This window comes from Meriones unguiculatus, chromosome 1, assembly GCF_030254825.1.
Source record: "Meriones unguiculatus strain TT.TT164.6M chromosome 1, Bangor_MerUng_6.1, whole genome shotgun sequence".
Classification (NCBI taxonomy): domain Eukaryota; kingdom Metazoa; phylum Chordata; class Mammalia; order Rodentia; family Muridae; genus Meriones; species Meriones unguiculatus.
Window position 1 is genome coordinate 143,777,030 of NC_083349.1, and position 16,260 is coordinate 143,793,289.

The 16,260-nt window shown below is 53.1% G+C and overlaps 1 protein-coding gene and 1 non-coding gene across 2 annotated transcripts; both read right to left on the reverse strand.

The window, feature by feature from the left end:
* Nucleotides 1-6,491: 6,491 nt before the first annotated feature.
* Nucleotides 6,492-14,870, reverse strand: Nop53 (NOP53 ribosome biogenesis factor). Its single transcript, XM_021648312.2, has 13 exons — nt 14,591-14,870; nt 13,869-13,933; nt 11,095-11,203; nt 10,605-10,804; nt 10,187-10,257; nt 8,697-8,792; nt 8,279-8,383; nt 8,011-8,208; nt 7,668-7,843; nt 7,506-7,572; nt 6,956-7,032; nt 6,802-6,858; nt 6,492-6,544 (listed from the first exon to the last, which is right to left on the reverse strand). Exons 1-13 carry the CDS (start codon nt 14,851-14,853, stop codon nt 6,538-6,540), a joined length of 1,491 nt encoding a protein of 496 aa, XP_021503987.1. The 5' UTR covers nt 14,854-14,870; the 3' UTR covers nt 6,492-6,537.
* On the reverse strand, nt 7,360-7,466 carry LOC132652043 (small nucleolar RNA SNORD23). Its single transcript, XR_009589538.1, has one exon. It is a non-coding gene; the product is annotated as a small nucleolar RNA SNORD23 (small nucleolar RNA).
* Nucleotides 14,871-16,260: the final 1,390 nt, after the last annotated feature.

Consider the following 16,260-nt stretch of genomic DNA (forward strand, 5'->3'; position numbering starts at 1 on the left):
TCAGTTGTTTATTTATTTTGGTTTTTTGAGACAGGGTTTCTCTGTGTGTGGCTGTCCTGGAATCCACTCTGTAGACTGGGCTACCCTCAAACTCACACAGATCCACCTGCCTCTGCCTCCAGAGTGCTGGAATTAAAGGCATTCGCCACCACTACCTGTGGGTTTTGTTTTGTTTTTTTTCTAATTTTTTTTTCAAAACTACTTTAAGTGTGTGAGTGTTTTGCCTGCCACATGTGTATGGACTGTGGGCATGCCCAAGGAGAGCAGGAGAGGTCACGGGATCTCTTAGGACCGGAGTTACAGACAGTTATGAGCTGCCATTTGGTGCTGGGAACCAAACCCAAGTCCTCCGGAAGAACGCCAGCCGAGTGCTCCTAACTGCCGAGCCAACTCCCCAGCCCCGCATCTTCTGTTTATTTTTAAAGGCAGGGTCTCAGAAGCTGGGCATGGTGGCACACGTCTTTAATCCCAGCACTCAAGAGGCAGACAGCACTCTATGGGTTCCAGGCCAGTTTGGGCTACATAATGAAACCCACCCTGCCCCAAGCACACAAATAGGGCTGGGCAGATGACAGTAGTTAAGAGCGCTTGCTTCTCTTCCGGAGTTCCTGAGTTCAGTTCTCAGCACCCATGTCAGCCAGCTCACAACTTCCTGTAATGCCAGCTCCTCGGGATCCAACACTCTCTTCTAGCCTCCACAGGTGTGTGCATACATGTAGCACACACACACACACACATACATATAAATAAAATAATTAAAATAGCTAAAAAGAAAACAAACAAAAACAGAACTAGACAGGGTCTTACCGTATATCCCAAGATGACATGGAAGTACAGCATATGTAGCCCAGACTAGCCTCAAATTCACAGAGACCCGCCTGCCTCAGTCCTTCCTGAGTGCCGGGATTAAAGGTGTGCACCACCAGGTGACTTACCTTTTCTTTTTTTAAAATAATACAGTCAGAAACAGACAGGGAGGTGCGCAAATGTAAGCCCAGCTCTTGGAAGATGCAGGGAGGGAAATTAAGGTCGTTCTTCGGCATGTAATGAGTTCTAGGTCAGCCTGGCCTAGTGAAACCCTGTCTCAAAACAACGGCAACAACAAAAGTGCCCCCGTGGCCTGGGCACAGACAGGATGAGCTGCGGCTGGCGAGCTGGCTCCGTGGTGAAGAGCCCTCGCTCCTCTTGCAGAGGACCCGAGTTCAGTCCCCAGAACGCTCTGGCATCTCACAGCTGCCTGTAACTGCAGCGCCAGGGGTACAAGGCACACCGGACAGGCAGGAAGCCGACACCCACGCCCACAGAGCCACGCGTGTGCGTAATTAAACATAATAAAAATAAATCCTTAGAATCTTTCTACGGCCTGGTCCTCACACCGCCACCAGAGGGCGCCAGGTCACACTGGCCACAGCTTGCAGGGTCTTCACCGGCACAGTCCTCAGGAAGGGTCACCCATCTCTGCAGGATCTGGCTCCATATCCATCTGCCTTCTCCTCACCCTACAGAGGCCACGTGGGATTCTTGCTTTTGCAAGAAGACAGTCAACGTCCTCCCTCCTCGGTTCCCTCCCTCCCTTCATCTTCCCCTCTCCTTTTTTCTTTTCTAAACTTGGGTCTCATGCTGCCTAGGCTGGTCTTGAAGTCACCATGTAGCCTAGAATGACCTTGAACTTCTGATCCTCTTGCCTCCATGTCCAAGTTCTGAGGCTGCAGGTGTTTGACACTATTACCAATCTATGTAACACTGCCCCCTTTCTTCCTAATTGAAATGAATTTCTGAATCTATTGTGATGATGGTGATGATGATGATTTTGGACAACTCTGGCTGTCCTGGAACTCGCTCTGTAGACCAGGATGGCCTCAAACTCTGCCTCTGACTCTTGAGTGCTGGGATTAAAGGCCTGTGCCATCACTGTCCAGCTTTGAATTCATTTCTATTTTATGTGTACGTTTTGCTGCATTTCCATGTGTGGGTCACATTGATGCAGTGCCAATGGTGGCCACAAGAGGGCAGTGGATCAGCTGAGGCTGGGGTTACGGATGGCTGTGAGCCACCGTGTGGCAGTTGGGAACTGAACCAGGCTCCTTCAGAAGTGCGCGTAACCACTGAGCCCAAGGTCAGGGGCTGGATTGGTGGCTCCAGGATTAACAGGGCTTGCTGCTCTTCCAGAGAACTGGAGTTTCGCTCCATTCCCAGCGACCACATCAGCAAGCTTGCTACGGCCTGTAACTCTAACTGTGGGGATCTGACATCCTCTTCCGGCCTCTGAAGTGGCACGCACAGACACACATGCACATACGTATGAATGACAATAATGTGCCTTTGGTTTTGTTTGAACACATTTTCACGATGTAGCTCTGGTTGTCCTGGCACTCACTCTGCCTCTGCCTCCCAAGCGCTGGGATTAAAGGTGTGTCACCAAGCCTGCTTCTTTTTTCTTTTCTTTCTTTTTTTTTTTTTAAGCAAGGTAGGAACACTGAAGATCAGCTGGTGTCTGAGATAGCCAAGTGGAACAGATTAGAGAAAGAACAGGATTCTGGGAAGAATATGAAAGCTGGTCCAGCAGGCTCCCACTGGGTCCCAGATAGCCCTCCTGAAGAGCAAAGACACCATTGCCCTTTCCCCCAGTAAGCTCCTCAACCAGGATGTCTTCTCTCCCTCCCTCCCTCTCTCTGATTGACCAATTGACTATTTAGAAACAGGATCTTGCTGTGTGGCCCAGGCTAGACAATGAGCTCCTTTGCCTCCCCCCTGTAAACAGACTGAACTGTGGGTAAGGAGGCTTCTAAGAAAGCCTCTGCCTCCTCCAGGAAGACCACCCCACTCTGCCAGGGAAGGGAACCCCTACACTGCTAATCCCGATGCCCGCACAGGCCTCGCTCAGCCCTCTGCACTTCCGATTTCTCTCCTGCTAAAGTAAACTCTGACCCTCACTCCAACCTGTGGGCCAGCGTGGATTCTTCAGAAACAGAAGGGTCAGTGACTGGGATTATTGGGGTCATAGGAAATGTGGAAGGAGGCATCTCCTCACTCACTCGTAACTTCCACCTCTGTGGATTAGCACATTCTGAACGTGCCCCACAAATGGGATCCTAAGATACTTGACCTTTGGTTTCTCACTTAGCAAAGTAGTTTTTAAAATGTATAATGTTAATCTCAATGCCCCCAGCCCCTCACTAAGGCATTCTAGGCAGGGGCTCTACCACTGAGCCACACCCCCAGCCCCTCACTGGGGGATTCTAAGCAGGGGCTCTACCACTGAGCCACACCCCACCCCTCACGGGGGATCCTAGGCAGGGGCTCTACCACTGAGCCACGCCCCCAGCCCCTCACTGGAGGATTCTAGGCAGGGCTCTACCACTGAGCTATACCCAAGCCCTTCACTGGCAAGTTCTAGCAGACACTCTAGGAGTCAGCTAACTTGTTCTCCCTACAGGCTATACTCTTTCCAGCAGGGTAGTTTCTACAGAAGGTAATCATTATAAATCTTTCCTTTTTAGTTTGTTCCTGGTTGCCAAAGAAGTCAAGAATTGTTTCTGGTTGGGCCTGGTGGTATATGCCTTCAATCCTGGCAGAAAGGACTCTAAACTCTGGAGCTGAGACTAAGAATTTCTCCCTGTGGTTACTAGCTGTATTTCTATGCTGCTGGCTCAAATTTCTTCAGGTGTATTTGCCATTTTTTCAGCAGCTCTCTGTGGTAGATCTGTCACGAATGTTTACAGTCCTCTGAGGATGTTTCAGGGCTGTGGATGGGGTCTTATGCTAAGTGGTTTTAGAAAATGACCTTTGGAAAGATTTCTCCAGAATAAGATCTTCAATTAAAAAAAAACAAAAACAAAAAAAAGCATGTACTTCCTAACTAGGTGAAGCCAGGGTCAGAATCCCACACAAGCCCCATAAAGCCTATCCTGAAGGCTATTCTTATCCTGTTCCCTTCCATGCTAGCAAGGAATGTTCTGCAGACTAGAAAACAACGTGTTCTGCAGTCTAGAAAATAGCTTTATGTGTAGCTGAGGACAGATGGCAGGGGCAGAGAGGTAGGAATGACAGTTGCAGGAACATAAAATGGTTTTAAATGATGTTTTCCAAGTATCTAAGGACTCTCAAGTCCTGGCATCTGACATATACGGACAGGATCTAGGAACTCACTGGAGGAGGGGAGGAATCTCAGGGCCAAAGGAGGCCACTGGGCCACCAGATGGTTGGGTGGGGTGGTCTCAGTCATCAGGCCTGTAGCCTGGCCCTGACCCCGAAGGCAAACTCAGGAAATTCGGTGAGGCTGCAGGAAATGCGTGCGCCCCCATGCAGTAGACGGCCCACGCGCCTTGTGGCATTGCCATCAGCACACAGTGGGAGGGTGTGAGCCTGCTTAACACCCCCAGGCTGCTGAGCCATGTTCTAGTTCCCAATCCGGGTCCTGCAGGGCTGTGTGACCTCCCTCCCGTCTCCGGGACAGCGCAGAACCCTGCCATGTCACTGCAAGCTACATGGAAGGAGACTGGGCCACCCTCTCCAGCCCCGTTCGCAGACTGCTAATACAACATACAACAATGGGAAAAAAATAAACAGAATCCTCCCCGAAGGCTGATCTCACCCCTGGGGGCTGTGAGGAAGCAGGGTGATCTGGGAGAACGCTTAAGGCCTGGCACCATGAGAATGGGAGGAAGCGTTTGCTGGCCAGGAAGTTTTGTGTTCTGGGGCTGCATGGGACTGACCATCCACTCTGGCATGCAATCAACAAACTCTGTGCCAAGTTGCAGGGGCAGTAAGATTCCAGCAAACTCATTATCATTTTTTCAGCGGTTCTAATTTTTCTATACTGTACTGAACTTTTTTTTTTTTTTCTTTTAAGGCAAAGTCTCAGTCAGAGCTGTGGCTGCTGTGCTTGCTTAAGGTGACCAAAGCTCTGGGTTTAAATCCCAGCACCATATAAAAGCAGGCTCGGTATGTATGTCTAATCCCAGCACTCAGGAGATGAAGACAGGATGATCAGAAGTTCAAGGCCCTCCACTGTGACCCAGGAAATTCAAGGCTAACCTGGGCTACTTGTGACCCCATCTCAAATTTTGTATTTTTTAAATTTCTCCTCCCCTTCAGCCTTAATGGGAAAACCCTCAAGGGCCACACTGCAGCAAGTAGCAGCCACCAAAATGATGCCCAGAACAGTAGTGTGGAGAGGCTGGGGAGCGGGGTCCCCTAGAGAGCCCTTTCTAGGTTGGCCCAGAGGGCTCTAGATTTGTTCACCTACAGTTTGGTGGTCAGACACTTGACATACTGGTTCCAAACCCCCTCGACTCTAGAGCAGGACAAGGGTCACATGGGGGCTTCTGGACATGAAAGTGAATGTGACACACTGCATGGATGTATGAGAATCTCAATGGATTAAAACATACATGAAAACCGGATGAGCCGAGCAATGCTTATTGTTCAAGCATTCAGGAACATGAGGCAAAGGATCACAACTTGAAGGCTGCAGTGAGACCGTGTCTCAGCACAATCAAAAGCCGGGTACAAAAGCTGGAGAAACCAGAGTTCAAGGCCAGCCTGGTCTCATTACCGGAGACCCCGTCTTTTAAAATGAAGGGCTGGAGACAGCTCAGTGTTAAGGAGCTCTGCCTGGTCTTCCAGAGTACCGGGGTCCAGTTCCAGCACCCAGAATTATACCACCCCTGCCACCACCTTCTGGTGTTATGGGCACCAGGCACAAGGCACAGTCGTACATGCAGGCAGAGCAGCAGGCACTCTCAACCAAGCTGTCTCCAGCTCTACTTCTCTTTCTTTAAGGGTGTATACTTGATTCTTTGCCAAAGGTGTTTCTACACTGGCAATGAAGAGGGGCCCCTCCCTGATCCCCTAAGAAGCTTGGATTAGCCTTAGACACTTGTTGGAAAGGATTAAGTCCAGTTGAGACACTTAGCTTCTTAGAGGCCTTACAGATTCCAGTCTCAAGTGCTTGACATTTGGGTAACCCACCTGCTGGTTTACTGTTGTCACATTAGTGGCACTTTAAATTCCACCTATTTTATCCACTGGTAAGGTGTGGGGGTGCTCACCGGCAACCCCAGAATTCAGAGCCCCTGCCTAGAGTCCCCAGTGAGGGCCTGGGGCGTGGCTCAGTGTAGAGCCCCTGCCTAGAATCCCCCAGGGAGGGGCTGGGGAGTGGCTCAGTGGTAGAGCCCTGCCTAGAATCCCCCAGTGAGGGGCTGGGGTGTGGCTCAGTGGTAGAGCCCCTGCCTAGAATCCCCAGTGAGGGGCTGGGGTGTGGCTCAGTGGTGGAGCCCCTGCCTAGAATCCCCCAGGGAGGGGCTGGGGAGTGGCTCAGGGGAGAACGAGGTAGAGCTGTGGTCTCCACACATTCAGCACTGGGGGCAGGCTCTGGTGAGAGGGACTATGCTACTGAAGTCTTGGGCAGCAGCAGAGGAGCAGAAATGAGGTGGGTGGACTTTAGGAGAGAAGACACTACTTGTAAGAAGAAAGTACAAGAACCCAGGGCTGGTCACAGCACTTTATTGAGGAGCGGGGCTCTGACATCTGCAGCTACAACCTGAGGACAGACACAGAGGTGAGGTGGATTAATGGAGGGGTGTGCCCACAGCCTTTTGCACTTCTGGTTTGGGGCTCTGGTTTCCCTGGGACACCTTCTCCACCCCTACCCTAGATTCCTGGGCCCCTGTTGACCAGTCATGAGGTTTGGGAAGGGCCCAGAAACTGGCAGCTTTCAAAAGGGAGGAAGGTACTGTGGGGCAAGGCAGCACGGCCCACAGGATGCCAGGCAACCCCAGGCGGAAGAGCCTCACTCACTGCAGCTCACGGAAGGCCCGCTTCTCCACCAGCTTCACTTTGTACTTGCGCTTGAACCTGGAAAAGGGGAAAGCACGCTGAGCCTTCCCGATCTCAGCAAGCTGGGGGAGGGGCCGTGCCTCAGTGGCCCACCCCTCCCAGTGGGGCGGCTTACTTGGCTCGTTCCCGGGGCTCAATCATGTTTCTCTTCTGGAAGCTCTTGAATCTGTCTCGGAGTATGTTACCTTCTGGCTGTGGGGCAGAGGGACAGAGAAACTTTAGCAGGGCCCGTGAGAAAGCAGCCAGGCCCTGACAGTCCTGAGGCCCAGACAGAGCTCAGCAGCCTCCAGAGTAGCCCAAGTACGGCCGCTGCGCTCCAAGGGCCTGCACTGTGCCGAAGTCAATGTGTGCTATCCTGGCTAGGCTCAGAGCACAAAGGCTAGGGCTGCAAAAATGAAGCCCCATGCCAGGCCACAGCCTAGACGTGCACAATCTGACAAGACCCACTAGGACTGTCACAAGACAGGCTGTGACAAAAGGCCTTCTGAGTGTCAGAGGCCACCCAACTCCCCGACCCTGTGCCCTCAGCCCCCAGGCAACGGCCCAACTGGCCCAGCCCAGGGCACCCATGTTGTCGCCCATAGCCCCGGAGGGCACGGGGAGCAAGGATGTATCATCACTGGGCACAAGGTCCCCATAGGCCCTGCTACCCTCATGGTAAGTACCTTCAGCGTCCTGAGTGAGCCAGACAGCTCAGAGCTGAGCTGTACATCAATGTCAGGATCCTGGTACCTGCAGAACACAAGGTTGAGGACACTCAGGAGTTTGGCTCTCACAGGCCCAGGAAAGGACCACGGTGTTCCCTGGAGCCCTAGCCCACGTCTCACTTGAGCCTGCCCAGCCTGCGGGGCTTGTCAGCCTCTGCCAGTCGCCGCATGCGCCGTTGCTCCCTCCGCCGTGCCAGCTCTGCCAGCCTCTGGGCCACCTGGGCCTTGATCCCACGAAGCCTGAAGAGTTCTTGGTGTTGGAGCCTGGCTGCCCGCAGTGCAGCCTGCTGCACCCGCTGTGGACAGAGGGTCAGAGCTCAGCCTAGCGCCCCTCAGCCCAGAGCCTTCCTCGCCAGGGCACCACAAAGCCATGACCTCCCCCTTGGATGGAGCTGGTACCAGGTCAAAGCACAGTAGTCTGAGGGCCCCGTGTGGCCACACCCGCCCAGAGCCAGGTGCTCACCAGCTTTCGGGCAGCCTTCTCGCGCCGCCGCTGCTGCTCCGTCTTCTTTTCCACCCTCCTGTCGGGGACAGCAGCAGCCTCATGTGAGGGCTTGGCAGCAGCCTCACCATCCACCTCCGGCTGCTCAGCACAGCCTGGCTCGTCCTCGCCATCAGACTCCTCCAGCAGGCCCTCGCACATCTCCCGAAACACAGTCTCCTAGGGAGCAGGTGGTCAGCAGGTAGAGGCAGGTGGGGTCACAGGGGTGATGAGTGTGGGTGGGGCTTACCTGGGTGGCAGCCTGCTCTGTGGGGGGCAGAGCTAGCTGTCGCTCCAGCTTTTCGGCCTCTTTCTCTCGCTGCAGCTCTACCTCATGGGCCTCTTGAAGCAGGGCCTGGACAGAGGTGAGAGTTGAGGGGGAATGCAGTGTCAGGGCTGCTCCTTGATCCCGCCCATGCCTGAGCCTCAGCACTGCGCCAGCTCATGGCTCCACCCTCTACACACTCCCGGAGGATACATCTGAGCCACCCTCACACCAGGCTGGGTTCTGCTCGATGGTCTGGTCCCTGAACAGACAAATTCCAGGGAAGGAAGCAGGTAGGGCTGGAGCTAAGCAAAGGAGGGACAAGGGGATGGGCTGACAGGAACGAGGACTCCAGACAATGAAACCTGCACCTGGTTAGGCCAGGAACCCACTGCACACCTACCTGGTGATCTTCAAAGGTTGGGTTGTAGGAGGCTCCTGCAGGAGTCACCTCCACTGCAGGCACCTGGGAAGGCTTGACATGGAGGCGTGGTGGCCGCTGGAAGAAGGCAAGACCAGGGAGGCAGGATGACCTCCATGCCATAAACATCAGTGGACCCTAAAATGCCTGACACTGAAGTTTAGCAGTGTGAGACTGCTAAATGCGAGGCCCAACAAGGCAGGCCCCCAGAAGATTACACCTTACTAAAGGGTCCAGCCTGCCACCATGAGGCACAGACACCAGGGCCCTCCCTCTCAGATTTCTGGCTGGCGTGTGGGAACAAAAGGCCCTGTCACCTGCTCATCGTTCTGTTTCAGGGTTTATTGTGGAGATATAAAGGACCAGTAGTCAGACAAAGGAGCTCGCCCATCTGGAGTGCTGGGACCCATGACTCAGGAGGCCATATTGAAGCCTATAGGCCCTCACACCCTGCACAGGAGACATCTGTGCTTGCAGTGAACAAAGCCTTTCCACAGGAAGGGCACTGCAGGCCTCTCCTACAAGCCATGAGACCACTGAGGGGAAGGGGCCAACACCTACTTTCTTTTTTTAAAGACAGGGTTTTCCCGTGTAGCCCTGGCTGTCCTGGAACTCACTCTGTAAACCAGGCTGGCCTCCAACCAGGAGATCGTACTGTCTCTGCCTCCTGAGTGCTGGGATCAAAGGTGTGCCACCATCACCACCGGGCTGGGGGGGGGGGGTGTCAGTATTTGCAAACATATGTGCCACACTGGGTCTGGGTGATTTACAAGCCCTAGCACACTGCTGCCTCAGCTGTGCTGTAGGCCTTCTGCTGTCTGTCACAGCAAAGTGTGGGCAACGGTTCTCATGTCTCTGCTTCAAGCTTCCCTACCCTACAGGCCTGATACCAACTGATCTTCTAGTAGTCCAAACTCAGCCCACTCAGACCCTGAGGGCTACTGGCTCAGGGCCCACTGCACACCCTTGGCTGCACACCCTCTGGCCCTGTTCTGCCTATGGCTGGCATGCTCCTCAGATCTCCAGCCTTAGGGGCTATTCTCCACTGATGGCTCCTGGCCTCCCAGAAGCCTGTCTCCTAACCTCTCATCCCTAGAGACATACATGATGTGAAGAAAGGGTTTCCTCCAGCTCCCAAAAGTGCTAAGACTGCACAGGACCTGGCTCTCAGCAGCCAAAGTTCAGAGCTCAAGATGAGGGCCGCAAATCAACTTGTAAGCCACAGAGCCAGAGTGGTGCTCTGGGCCCCTTCCAGACCCTTCTTCGGTAACCCGCACCTCCCGGCCGGCCTGAGCAGGCTGCGAACCCACACTCTACATCTAGAGGAGGGAAGGGATGGAAGCCCTGGGGAGGCCACCTTCCCAAGGCGAGCCAGCATGGAAGCCAGGAGAGGGCCACGGGCCACACGGGAACAGGCACGCTGACCACTGAAGAGCTAACTCCCTGCCCCACTGCCCACGGTGCAACCTTACCCTCACACCTTTCTTCTTGGTCTGCTCGAGAAAAAATGCATCCTGACCAACCAAAGGCTTGTCCAGAGGGTCTGTCGGGAGAGAGAGCAACTGCAGTGGGCTTTCTAGCAGAGAAGGGGGTTTAAAGCCCAGGGACTGGACTCCTAAAAATAACACTGGAATCCAGGAAAGGGAAGATGCTCAGACCCTCAGGCTTGAAACCTCGCCTAGACGAAACTCGGGAAGTGGAGGAGACTGAAGGCCGAGCAGGGAGCCCCCAGAAGCAGGGAAGGCTAGCACTGAAGACCTCAGACCCCCTGCTGCAAGTCTCCCAGCACGTGCAGGGCATGCCTTCAGGCGGCACATTCTTGGGCAGCATGCTATATGGACAACGGCCAACAGCAGTCCCACGCCCACAAGAGGGAGCAGAGCCACTCACTGTTCGCGTTCCAGAGGTCATAGAAGGGCCGCTCAATGACGTCCTGTGGCCCGGCTTTGGCCTTTGGAGCAGGAGGATTGAGGAGTCGCGCCTGTGCCTTGCGCACCTCTTTGGGCAGTTCGCCTTGCTTCGCTAGTTTCTCCCATAGCTCCTCCTTTCGCCTGAGCTTCTTGGCGTTGGGGACCTGGTGTGCGAGGATGCTGGGTAAGGGGAGAGTGGTAACGGGTAAGGAACAGCTGAGCAGTGACCACCCCCTTCCAGCTGTTCCGCAGCCTTTCTAGCCTGTCCTCCCCCAGGGCTGACACTAACCTCAGCTCATCTGTGCCCAGGAGAGCCTCTATCCCACAGCCCTCTTTGGTCCAGGCTACCCTGTTGCACTGAATCCTCTAAGCCGCTCTCTAAGAGACCCAGCTCCAGCCTAGTCTGCCTCCCAACTGCCCATCACTCCACCTTTCTGCTGTCTTCAGGGACCAGGGCCGGAAGGACTTACTCTTTGGGAGCCGGGATCTTAGAATGATTCTCAAGAGCAAGGTCAACCCATAGGGGTTTCTGGAGACACTGTGACTTCTTATGGACCCAGGCCCTCTTCTTGATCCGTTCTGCAGCAGGGGAAAGAGTCCTCACTTTAGTCCTCCCACCTTCACAAATCAATGGCTGACTTCAGGTCACCTAGGGCCTGATGGCCTGCAACCTAGGTTATGTTATGCAGCACATACCCTAAGAGTCCCAGACTGACCTTGTTCACTACAGGAGAAGATCCCAGAGGCCCAGGTCGGACTCACCCCCAGCCTAGGTCAGCTAGATACAGCCTTGTGATGGGAACTAAGTCCCCCCAGTGCCATCTGGAGAGCCGCATGGACACTACAGGGGAAGAGCCTCAGAAGTAGCAGGGAACAGGGTAGGCACCCAGGGGTGCCGAGACTCAAGGAGGAGCAGCTTCGGCCACCTCTTAGCACTCTGCTCTCTACTTCCCAAGCCGACCCGGTAAAGCAGGAAGTCCGCAGCAGAACGTGCACACCAGGTAATACTGAAGTCTGCAGGCCAAGGCAAGAGGATTGAGTCTGGCCAGCCTGAGACAAACAGAGGGAAGCTACTTCCAAAATGTTAGCAGGGGGCTGGAGAGCCTGAGAAACACGGGAGGCTATGGGTTCCACACAGCACGGCAAATAGCAGCAGCAGCAGCAACATACCACAAAAACTGAATGCTAAACTGCAAGACGGCTCAGCGGCCAAGGCTCGGACTGCCAAGCCGGCAACCCGAGTTCAACCCCAGGATCCCACATAGCAGGAGAACACTCACTCCTACAGAGGGCTGCACTCTGACCACACTCACGCCACAGCACACCCTAGAGGGCGGGTGTGCCCACGCCATGCCCGAGCTGGCGCACACACGCACACAAATAAAATAAAAACTAAATGCTAACTTCCTTTCGGGATGAAGCTCTGGAGCTTGTCCTGCTGCTGGCTCCTACCTGTAATCCAAGGACTTGGGAGGCTGAGGCATGAGGATGTGAGTTCAGTCCAGTCTAGGCTACACGGTGACCTTTCAGCTAGCCTGGGTACACAACAAGACCTTAAAACAAAAACAAAACCCAGAAATCACCCAGTTAAGCAAAAATAAGCCAAACTCAGAAAGATAAACACCATGTTTCCCCTTGTATGTAGAGGCTAGATTTAAAGCTACATGTGTTGGCCTGAGTGTGGTAGCACACACCTCTAATTCCAGCAAAGACAGGCAGATTTTGAGGAGTTCAGGACCAGCCTGATCTGTTCCAGACTAATAGGGCTGCATGGTGAGACCCTGTGCTAAATAAATAAATAAACCAAACCAAAACATAACTCCCACCTGTGTGACAAAACTGGAAAGGGTGTCGGGAGAAGGGAAGGAGGTGAGACAACTGGATACGTCTAAAGAAGGTGGCGGCTGCAGAGAAGGCAGTTAAGGGCGCTCAGGGCTTGCAGCACTCCCACGGAGTGCCCACAACCTCACATAACTCCCATCCCAGGAGATCTGGCCCTGTTTTGCCCTCTGGGGGCACCAGACACATATGGTGCACTCACACACGTGTGAGCAAAACACAGAATAAGTAACTCTAAAAAACTTTCAAGAAGAAAAACAAAGGGAGGGGACCATCAAGGGAATTTGCTAAAGGAGGCAGGGAGGGCAGAGTGAATGAGAAGAAAGTATCATGACATTAAGACATCACGATGAAGCCAGGCAGAGATCCCAGCACTCAGGGACGCAGAGGCAGGAGGATTTCTATGAGTTTGAGTTTGAGGCCAGCCTGGTCTACAAAGCCAGTCCAGAACAGTCAAGGCTACACAGAGAAACCCTGCCTCAAAGGCTGCCTCCCCCACAACAATAAGGATGAAACCCATTATTTATATGCTAATATAAAAATTTGTTTAAAAAAAAAAAAAAGAAAAAATCCCTGTGCCCCATGCAGCTTCCCTGGCTTCTTTAGACCTTATCAAGCAGGTCTTGCTTTCATGAACAGGGCCCTCTGACTCATGTCGTACATATTAAGGTACCTGGCTATTGGCAAAACTCCCAGCTTGCTCTGCAAAGCCGTTGACGTCCTGGTCCTCGTAGACCAGGCCCTGGCTTGTTTTCAGTACCGGTTGAAAAAGGCTGCACACTTTCAGTGTTTTTCTGCCACAGAGGTGAAACCCAATTACTTACAAAAGCAATCCCTAATCTGGCCTTGTCTTCATGTCCCAGCAAGTCCAAACCCCAGTTCTACCGGAGTAAAGCGGGCTTGCCAAGACACGTTTCCCCCCTACTGGCTAAAACAGTTCTCTATGTTTTGAGTCCTGGCTGTCCTGGAGCTTCACTTTGTAGACCAGGCTGCCCTCTAACTCACAAGAGATCTGCCTGCCTCTTGCCTCCTGAGTTGTGGGTCACCACGCCTGCCACCATGCTCTTCTGAAGAGAGCTGGGGGTACACAGCTCAGTAAGAAAAACGGGGGAAAAAAAAGGTTGCCTTTCCTAACATACTCTCAAGCTTGCTCTCCACCCATTCAAAGCAATCCTTTATATAAAGACAGCCTCTTCTAGCTTGAGATGGAGCATGCCTTTATTCCCAGCCCTCAGGAGGCAGAGGAGAAGAGATCTCTCAGTCTGAGGCCAATCTGGTCTACACGGTCTCAAAAAGAAAAAAAAAAAAAAAAAACCACATGATTTGTTTACACTACGTCACTAAGAGGGATCTCACGTGACACAAGCGAACCACCAGTACCTCCGATCACAAAAGCACTCCTCACCTTTCCTCTTGGATCCAGTATCCACAAAGAAGAGCTTGTCATTTGGGGCCTCTGCCAACAAGCCACTGAAGGGATAAAAAGGCAGAGCGTTGGTCAAAGTAATGCTGGGTAGGCCACAGACCCGCCTAAGGTGGAGCCTAACTCTTGGGGCCCATTCCGACACCTCATGCCATGGGGCCCTTCTGGACTACATTTGGGGCTTTCACATCGCATCACACGGGATTCTAAACGTAGCACGATGGGGCGCTGAGCGTAATTTAGTCTCATTCCCTTGAAACTCAAACTCTGCGGTACAAGGCTTGTAATCCCGGCACTCGGAAGGCAGAGGAAACGGAGTTCCGGGCCAGCGGTGTCAGCATAGCGAGGTATCCAGAGCTACCCACCGAGGCCGTTTCAAGTTTCTTTAGTTTTGTTTTTATACAGGGTTTCTCTGTGTAGCCCTGGCTTTCCTGGACTCACTTTGTAGACCAGGCTGGCCTTGAACTCACAGATCCCCCTGCCTCTGCCTCCCCGAGCGTTGGGATTACAGGCGTGCGCCATCGCGCTCGGCTCCGTTTCAAAAAATCAAAAAGCCTGACAGAGACATTCAGCTTCGCTGGGATTTCTGCGTACTTTCAAAGAGGACGCTGGCAGTCTTCCGCCCCGAAACCCCGGCGCCGGGACTCCGGGTGCGCCCGGCCGCGGGGAGAGGAAGCCACCGCCGGAAGTCCCGCCCCACGTACCCGGTGGTGCGCTCCTGCAGCCGCACGTCTTCCAGGAACTGGTCTACCTCTAGGCCGAGCGGCTCCTCGGCGAGCCTCCTCCAGCCGCGCTTCTTGTTCCTGGGGCCGCGCCGCCGCCTCCTCAGGGCGGGATCCACCGAAGTGGGCCGCAGCCCGAGGAAGCCAGAGTCCGCGCGGCCCTTCGAGTCGCGCTTCTTCCCGCCGCCCTTACTCCCCGCCGCCATCTTCTTAGAGGAAGAGCCTGGTCGCTCGCACTCCGACATCCGGGTCGAAGCTTGCGCAACCCGCGTGACGTAGTCACAACGCACTTCCTGGGTGCGGCCATCCTGGTCAAGATGCAAAGAAGGGCGAAGGCCATCTTGGCAGAGTTTTTCACACATTTAAAAAGAGATATATATATATTTTTTTTTAATTTTGATTTTTCGAGACAGGGTTTCTCAGTGCAGTCCTGGCTATCCTGGACTCTGTAGACCAGGCTGGCCTCAAACTCGGAGATCCGCCTGCCTCTGCCTCCAGAACAAGAAGATTAAAGAGCACAGGCTGCTTTTTTCAGAAGGTCCCGGGTTCAATTCCCAGCAACCACATGGTGGCTCACCATCATCTATAATGAGATCTGGTGCCTTCTTCTGGCATGTAGGCAGAACAGTGTATACATAATAAATAAATGTTTAAAAAAATGACCTTGGATTCCTAATCCTTCTACCTTGACTAACAACAGCACACTCTTACATTTGCAGCCTGCAATTTCTGACGAGTGGGGAGTGGGCTAGTTGGATTCTTGGTGCTCACTCTGAGCAATGTACCTTTCCTGCTGTTCCTAAATTTGGCTCAAACTAATTGTTTTTTAATCATTTGACAATTTCATACCTGCCTTGGCCATTTTCGCTTCCCACTGCCTCCTCACTCTTGCTCAACCGCCCTTCTTTTCAAAAGCCGCCCTCCTTTTGTGTTTCTGTGGTTATTTTGTGATGCACTGGATTTACTAGGATTGTTTGCACCAGCCTGAGATAAGTGAAGACTTAGATACTAGATCAGAGGTGACTGACCAGTGCCACTGGACCCCCTCCTCCCCAAACAGTAATGCCAGAGAGGTGGAGTCCAGCCAATTTGTCATTAACTCTTTGTGATCATTATTTTTTTATTAAAGAAGATACTGGGAATGGGGCTGCCAAGATGCCTCAACAGGTAAAGGTTGTTGCTACCAAGCCTGAGATTAATCCCCAGAACCCGTATGATGGAAGGAAAGAGCCGGCTTCTGCAAGCAGGTGGTTCTCAGCCGTCACAAGGTACCTGTGGCATTCATGTTTACGTTCACACACGTTTAAAACAACCCAGCTGGGAAGTGTTGCTCATCCCTAACCCTACTACTCCAGAGGCACTGAGGCAGGAGGATCACAAGTTCATGGACTACCCTAGATTGCAGAATGAGTTCAGGGTAGAGAGACCGAGTCTCAAAATGAAAAACAGAGGCCGGGGAGATGGCTCAGAGAGTAAGAGGTCTTCCTGGACAAGCACTAAGGACCTGAATTTGAGTCCCCAAAACTTAGATAAGAAGCTGAGCATGTGGCCTAGAAAGATGCTTCAGCTGTTAAAAGTGCCGGCGGCTCTTCCAGAACACCCTGCTCTCATCCCCATGGTGGCTCAGAACTGTAACTTCAGCTCCTTGGTGT